Genomic DNA, 7,412 nt, shown 5'->3' on the forward strand with positions numbered 1-7,412 from the left:
CTCATAGCTCATGTTTTCTAGACCTGAATCATTTTTGTCGCTCCTCTTTGGACTTTCTCCAGTTTGTCCACATCTTTCCTGAAATGTGGCGCCCAGAACTGGACACAATACTCCAGTTGAGGCCTAATCATTGCAGAGTAGAGCGGAAGAATTATTTCTCGTGTCTCGCTTACGACACTCCTGCTAATACAGCCAAGAATGATGTTTGGGTTTTTTTTGCAACAGTGTGACACTGTTGACTGGTATTTAGCTTGTGATCCACCATGACCCCCAGATCCCTTTCCGCAGTACTCCTTCCTAGGCCGTCATTTCCCATTTTGTATGTGTGCAACTGATTGGTCCTTCCTAAGTGGAGCGCTTTGCATGGGTCCTTATTGAATTTCATCCTATTGACTTCAGACCATTTCTCCCATTTGTCCAGATCATTTTGAATTTTAATCCTGTCCCCCAAAGCGCTCGCAACCCCTCGAAGGGTTATTCATGATAGCGTTCGGGCCCTGTAATAGGGCCAACCACCGTGTGGAGGGGGCTAGCTAGCCGTCACTTGAGCCTTCTTCTCTATTGTTATCTGCTGTCCCTCTTGAGCGTTGAGGAACCTGGACCATCAGACCTTTGTCTCTGCCCACCAGGCCCTCGAGGAAGGGTGTGAGCACACATATTTAGGAGTAGGTACTCCAGATATCTCCAATACTGTATTGTTCCTATCTCGTTATGAGCTTTTCTGGCTTTATTGCTGATCTTAATCAAAATCACCGCGGCTTTGCTTTGCCCCCGGTGCGCGTGCGCCAGACGCCCCGAGGTTCCCCCCAAGATTTCGAACTGCTTGGTATTAGCCTGATTCTGGGACAAGAACCTTATTCCCACTGGATCAGTTGGCCATCAGTACAAGTATTGTTAACGATGAATGGGCTCGGGCGACGCTCCCTGCCCGGGTGTGTATGACGGGCCAAACCGATCACCCCGGATCCCGGAGTTGGGGGGGTGCGGATCCGAATGGGCCAGAATCCGGGGAATAGCTAGAGGCCTGTGAGAGGATGTGTAGGGGCTGCCCCCTAGTGGAGGGTAGGGGAATTGTAGCCTGTGTGCTGGAAGAAGTGGGGTGTAGCTGGTTTCCTCCCCCCCTCCCCCCACCTAGGACGTGGGAAACTCAGATTCATCCCTTCCCCTGGAGCCAGCCATTCCCTGCCCTGGGGCCGGGTGGGAGCTGGTGCCCCCAGAGGGGAAACGGCCCCATTCCCCACCCCTGACCGTGGCGATCTTTCTTCCCTCGGCCTCTGTGCAGGTGCGACTGAGGTCCTGACGCTGCTCAAGTGCCTGCTACGCCCATACCAGTCTGGCCTGCAGCTGCAGAAGCTGCAGGAGTTGCTGCTGGGGAGACACGGGCTGGATCTGAAGCGGTTTGTCAGCTCCCAGGGCGAGGAGGACGTGCTCGCATTCCTGCGGAGGCGCCTGCCCGCGCTGGAGTACAGGCAGCCGGAGAAGGGAGCGAAGTGTATCGTCTGGCTGGGGACAGGTACGATGGGGTGTGTGTGTGGGGGAGAACGGGACAATAAATCCCACTCAGAGCTGGGAACAGAACCCAAGAGTCCTGGCTCACAGCCCCCTGCTCAAACCACTAGGCCCCACTCCCCTCCCAGAACAGGGGAGAGAACCCAGGAGTCCTGACTCCTCCTGGACTGGCTGTCAGAACTCCATTCCACAGGCCAGAGCCCTACCCCCAGTTTTCCATGGGGCCACTGGGGGTAGCTGAGACCTGGATTCCTTATTGTCTGACTCTCCGGCTGTGGGGCAGGCTGCGGGGTTCCCCCCAACTCACCCATGGCGTAAACCCGCCTTTGCTCCCGTGCATTGTGGGAAAAGTCCAGGCGGGTCCGGAGTGGGATACAGGCAGAGCGGTAGCTGCAGTGCATGCTGGGGGATGCCACGTGCCTGTTACCCACCCTGACGGCATTTCCCCCCGCCTTCCCCCCTCCTCTAGGGCAGAAGAAAGGCTCTGGATCTTTGCCCCCTGGCAGTGCCCGCCCCTTGCCTGGCTCCAAGAGGTGCCTCCTCCCAATGAATGCCGCGGAGCGCCCGCCCCCACCCGCCACCGCCTGCCTCAACCCCCGACTACCCAGTGCTACCACCAACCGGCCTCTGCTTCCCAGCCTGCCCTCGGCCCGGGAGCCCTTCCGGGCCCCTGCCGCCCAGGGAAAGCTGGGAAAGTCCCCAGGGGCCAACCCCCGCCTCCCAGCCTGGTTACTGAGCCCACCCCGGCCCACCGGCACCTGCTCAGGCCTGCGAACAGAGGAGGGGACCCACAAGTCCGGGACCAGGCCTGCCAGCGCCCCCTTGGCCCTGCGAGCAGAGGAGGGGACTCAGGAATTCGGGGCCAGGCCTGCCAGCGCCCCCTTGGTTCTGCGAGCAGAGGAGGGGACTCAGGAGTTCGGGGCCAGGCCTGCCAGCGCCCCCTTGGCCCTGCGAGCAGAGGAGGGGATCCAGGAGTCCGGGGCCAGGCAGGCCAGCGCCCCCTTGGTTCTGCGAGCAGAGGAGGGGACCCAGGAGTCCAGGGCCCAGCCCCCTGAGGACCTGAGGGAGCTGAAGCGGAAGGTGGGGGCCATCCTGGCCGGGCACCCCGGGGGCATGTCCCTCTTCCAGTTCCGTGCCGCGTACAGTGCCGCCCACCAGCACCCGCTGCCCCTGGGCCGCACGGCCTCCACCAAGCAGCGGCTGGCGCAGATGCCCGACGTGGTGAGGATGCAGGGCTGTGGGGTGCAGATGCTGCTGCTGCCAGTGGACCCCGACGGACCCCCCGGGGCAGAGCCTGGTACGTAACAGGGGTGGGGGGTGGGGGGCCAGCTGCCTTGCATGGTGTGGGGGGGATATTGAGGGGCTGGGCTGGGTCCCCCCCAAGGGGTGTGTGATTGGGGGTGGGGTCAGGCTGGGTCCCCTAAAGGGGTTGATGGGGCTTCCCCCACCCAGATGTTAAGGCCCCAAACCATCGGCCACTCTGTTGTGGGCGTAGGAACAGGGCCAACCCAGTGCTACGGGCCAGAGGGTCCCGTTGTGACTGGCTCGGCCGGTCCTCCTCCTTCCCAGCTCTCCCTGTGGCGGGACGTCTCCCACAATGCCCTGCTGGGACTGCTTGCTGTGCGGCCCACTCGGAGCAGCCCAGACCTTCCCAGAATGCACTGGGACATAATGCACAGCGGGGCGGGACGTTTCCCAGCATGCATCGCTGGTGCCGCGCTGCATCCCACTGGCCCAGGCATGCTGGGCATTTCCCAGAATGCACTGGGGCAGGTGGCTCATCGAGGGCGGGGCAGGACTCTGTCGCCCCCTGCTGGTCGGTCCGGCTCAGAGGATAAAACCCTCCAGCCACTGCCGGCTGAGGGAGCTCCCCCACCAGCCCAAGCAGCGTCTAGCGCTGAGCTTGGCAGGCCCAAACCCCGCGGGCAGGGGCAGGGGCGCGGCTCAGCTGTGGGGGTGGCACCGGGCTCTGTCAGTGGGATTTAACTGGGTTTGTTTTTCAAGGTCTCGCCCTGTGGATCCCACAAGAAGCTGCTGCCCCGGCTGGGGACCTCGACGACCCATCTGATCCCCCTCCCATCCCTGCAGCTCCCAACCTGACTGGGGACCCCGACACCCCAGCTGAACCCCCTCCCACCCTGGCCGAGATCCCTCTAGTCCTCACAGCTCCCGCCCCAGCTGGGGACCCCGACACCCCAGCTGAGCCCCTTGCCGTCCCTGCAGCTCCCGACCTGACTGGGGACCCCGACACCCCAGCTGAGCCCCCCCCCCCCCCGCCCCCGCCCCCCCCCGTCCTCACAGCTCCCGCCCCGGCTGGGGACCCCGATACTCCAGCTGAGCCCCCTCCCACCCTGCCCGAGATCCCTCCAGTCCTCACAGCTCCTGCCCCGGCTGGGGACCCCAAAGTCCCAGTCAAGCCCCCTCCCACCTCCGTGGCTCCGAGATGGGGGCCGAGCCTCCAGGCCATGCAGCGCCCAGAGGCCGCCCGACCTGAAGCCAGCTGGGAGTTACCCGACTTGGTGCCCAGCGCCCCCGTGGTTCTCTCGGCATCGGGGCCAGGCAGCAGCTCGTGGCTCTGGCTTGGGGCAGAGTCCCCCCCCGCCCCGGCTGATCCCGGAGCTGCTGCTCGCCCGGTTGTGTACCCCCCCCCCCGGGAGGTCCCCCCGGCCCCCGCTGCAGGCCCAGAGCCGCCCTCCCTGTGCCCAGCGGCACCGGGGCCACCCCAGGCCCGACTCAAGCGGGTCCAGTTGGTGCCTCCCTTCCAAGACCACCCTTGGGCTGGGGATGCCCCTCGGGCACAGCCGGTCCCTAAAGCCGTGGGTCAGAACCAGGGCACATCAGCGGCTGTGGGATCCCCTGTGGGCCCGATCCCTGCAGATCCATCCACGGGCCAGGCCGTCTCCCCTGCTAAGCAGCCCTCAGGGGTGGTCCTGGATCCCCTCCCTCCTCCAGAGGCCAGTGTCTCAGCGACCCCTGAGCGGGGCTGGCCAGACACCGGGCGCCCTGGCTCAGGTGGAGATATCGGCTCTCCTGTTGACCCCTTGCTGCGCTGCCATCCAGCCCAGCCGGTCCCCTCTGCAGGGACGACCCAGCCGGGCCCGTGGGCCGGGATCCCCTCGGCCCCACCGGCCCACTCGCCGCCACACCATACCGACACCTGCGTTCTCCTATAGCCACCGCTGGCAACTCGGGCTGGTGGTTCTGGGGTGGAGCAGATCGGCCTGCGGCCAACTCAGCACAACTCCCGGAGCTCTGCAGGAGAGGTTGGGAAATGAACCCCTGTGATTTCTCCAGCAGGGGGCACTGGGGCATTTCAGCCTCCCCCCCCACCCAGCCCCCTGGGCACTGAGGCTTTTCTCCCCCCAGGACTTGATCTCTTTATCTAGTGGGCTTGAAAATGTTGGCTTACAACTTTAAAGAAGTGGCCACTCACTATTCTGGGGGGGAGGTGGCTTAATTTCAGGACTCCCAACTCCAGACCCGCCCTGAGACTCCCCTCCATCGAATCGCGAGTGCTCGTTGGTTCTGGAAACCAGTCGTGGCTTTTCAACCGAACGTTGCCCCAACCGGTGGCCACTTGCCGAAATCAGTGGCCAGCCACCGACGTCTCAGGGAAAGCGGCCTGCGCCCCGCATGCAGCATTGACATTTTAGCCATTAAATTTTCTAACAAGCGCCAGCCAAAGCTCTCGTGTGGTTTGGTTTCGCCGGCGTCTCTCGAAGTCGCGGGCGCCTGTAACTCTTCGCTTGCCGCGGCTTCGCTTGGCCTCTGCCTTTGTTCCGGCGACCGAATTACTTCTGCAGCGCCAGTGGGTGACCGCGGGGGCATCGCTTTGCCGCTCTGTGCCTCGGTTTCCCCAAGCTGCAGGATGGGATTAATGATCGCGACCTGCGGGGTAAGATGTACTGATTGTTTTGACATGTACTGATGAAAAGCCCTTCCTAAGCTGGGGGATGGGTAGTGGTGTGTGTGTGTGTGTAGCTTTGCAAAATCTCCCACAATGCACTGGAGGGGCAGTGTGAAGGGGAATCAATTGTCCGTCCCCCTCGCCCCCCAGGGGCCATGCCCGAGACAGAGCGTCCACCCCCCCGCCCGCCCTGCAGAAGCCCCTCTGCCCACTGAGCCCAAAGACAGCGTCTGCCCCCCAAGCCCTCCAAGACAGATCACCCCCTCAACACAGGAATTTTGGTGCTTACTGCCCCCCCCCATCCCTGGGGTATCTGTCCCATGCCCCCCCTCTCCCAGAGCATCTCAGTATCCTTCCCCCAAATCTCCCCGCATGGGGCTCAGCTTGATTTAGCCACACATTCCAGGCCCTGCCCATTGCACGTGTAGGGGGGGAGCCAAACTGGGAGGAGGGCTTGAGGTGCCCCCTAGCCTCCCCCATGGGAGTTTGAGGTGGACAGGCCGGGGGGGGGATCTATCTCATCTAGCTCCCCCCCAAAGAGTCAGAGCTGAGGGGGGGGGGTGTTTTCCCACCAACCGTCTCTGCTAAGCGGGGCAGCTCTGGCCCGGGGGTGGTGGTGGTGAAGATCGGGGGGGCAGAGGGAAGGGGAGGCAGTGCCCCTCCCCCATGGTCATGGGGCAGGTTCAGGAGCTGGGAGTCTGAGGGGGGCAGTAGGGCTGTGTGGGGGGTGTGGATGAGGGTTTGGGAGGGGCAGATGGGGAGGAAGCTGGGGCGGGGCTCTTTCCCCTGTAGCCATTGTCCCCCCCCCCCAACAGTCGGCCATCTTTGCTGTGGGCAGCATGGCCTCAGATTTCCACCGTCCCCCTTTTAGGCAGCGGGTTCTAGAGAGACCCCTCCGTCGCCCCTTCTTGGCCCGGGCCGTTAGGTGCCAGGCGGGGCCCTGTGGGTTGTTTCACTGGGGAACAGAAACAGATGGTCTGAATCTTGTGTTTCCCCCCTGGCGCCGTCCCGTTTGCTTGCGAGGAAGGTGTGCCGAATCCCGTTTCCAGCAGGACCAACCAACCACAGGCAGATGTCTCCTTCCTCACAATGTCAAGTCCACCTTCCCCGTGGGTTCTGGGCCTACCAGAAGCTCACTCTTCGCTGGCTTTCTGCTCTCTTTTGCGCCGCTTGCTAAACCAGCCCATAGTCCCTGGGTTATTTATTGCTGCCTTGGGCGGTGGCTTCTTTTGTTTACAGTATCACTGTGTAAACATGGCATTTAATTGCTCCTTCTCTCTAGGTCAAAGCCCGGCTTCATCGAATCTAAGCCCAGACGGGACCATTGGGATCACCTAGCCCGACACAGGTCATAGGGTTGCCCTGAAATAACTCCTGTGCGAACTAGAGCAGATCTTTTAGGGAAAGGGCCCATCTTGATTTAAAAATGGCCACTGATGGGGAATCCATCGGTCATTCCGGTGGTTAATTCCCCTCCCTAGGAACAATTCACACCTTCTTCCCAGTCGGGATGGGTTTGGCTTCAATGTCCAGCCGTGGGGTGGTGTCAAACTAGACTGAATCAACAATTATCCCATTTCCCTTCCCCATGGGGGGCCTATACCCTCGGGCCCCTCTAATCCCTCCGTCTCTCTGTGTGGCCAGGAGGCTGGACCCAGGCATGCGGAGCAGAGAATCTCTGGGGGGGGGGGGGGGGGACACGCCACTGCCCCTTGGGAGCACAACCACCCTGGCCCCAAACACTCCTGCTAATGGCTGTACCCCAGGATTGAACCCCCAACACTGAGAGCAACTGCCCCTGAGCTGGGTACGTTGGGCTCCACGCGGAGCAGCCACTGGAAGGCGCTGGGGTATCGGGGGAGGGGGGCTGAGGGTGAGTTTAGGGAGAAGGTTCGGGGGAGGGGGCCTGAGGGTGAGTGTTGGGGGGCAAGTTTGGGGGCAGGGGGCCGGGCAGGCTCGGAGGAGGGGGGCTGGGCTGCACAGGGGGCAGGCTCGG

General features: G+C 62.7%; 1 protein-coding gene across 1 annotated transcript; it reads left to right on the forward strand.

The window, feature by feature from the left end:
• Window positions 1–1,282: 1,282 nt before the first annotated feature.
• On the forward strand, window positions 1,283–4,682 carry LOC112124770 (basic proline-rich protein-like; the record flags this gene model as incomplete). Its single annotated transcript, XM_029913327.1, has 3 exons — window positions 1,283–1,513; window positions 1,979–2,806; window positions 3,514–4,682. Coding segments are annotated over 3 exons (2,228 nt in total), but the record flags the coding sequence as incomplete, so codon positions are not given.
• Window positions 4,683–7,412: the final 2,730 nt, after the last annotated feature.

Source organism: Terrapene carolina, unplaced genomic scaffold (genome assembly GCF_002925995.2).
Source record: "Terrapene carolina triunguis isolate 2854851 unplaced genomic scaffold, T_m_triunguis-2.0 Scaffold585, whole genome shotgun sequence".
Classification (NCBI taxonomy): Eukaryota; Metazoa; Chordata; order Testudines; family Emydidae; genus Terrapene; species Terrapene triunguis.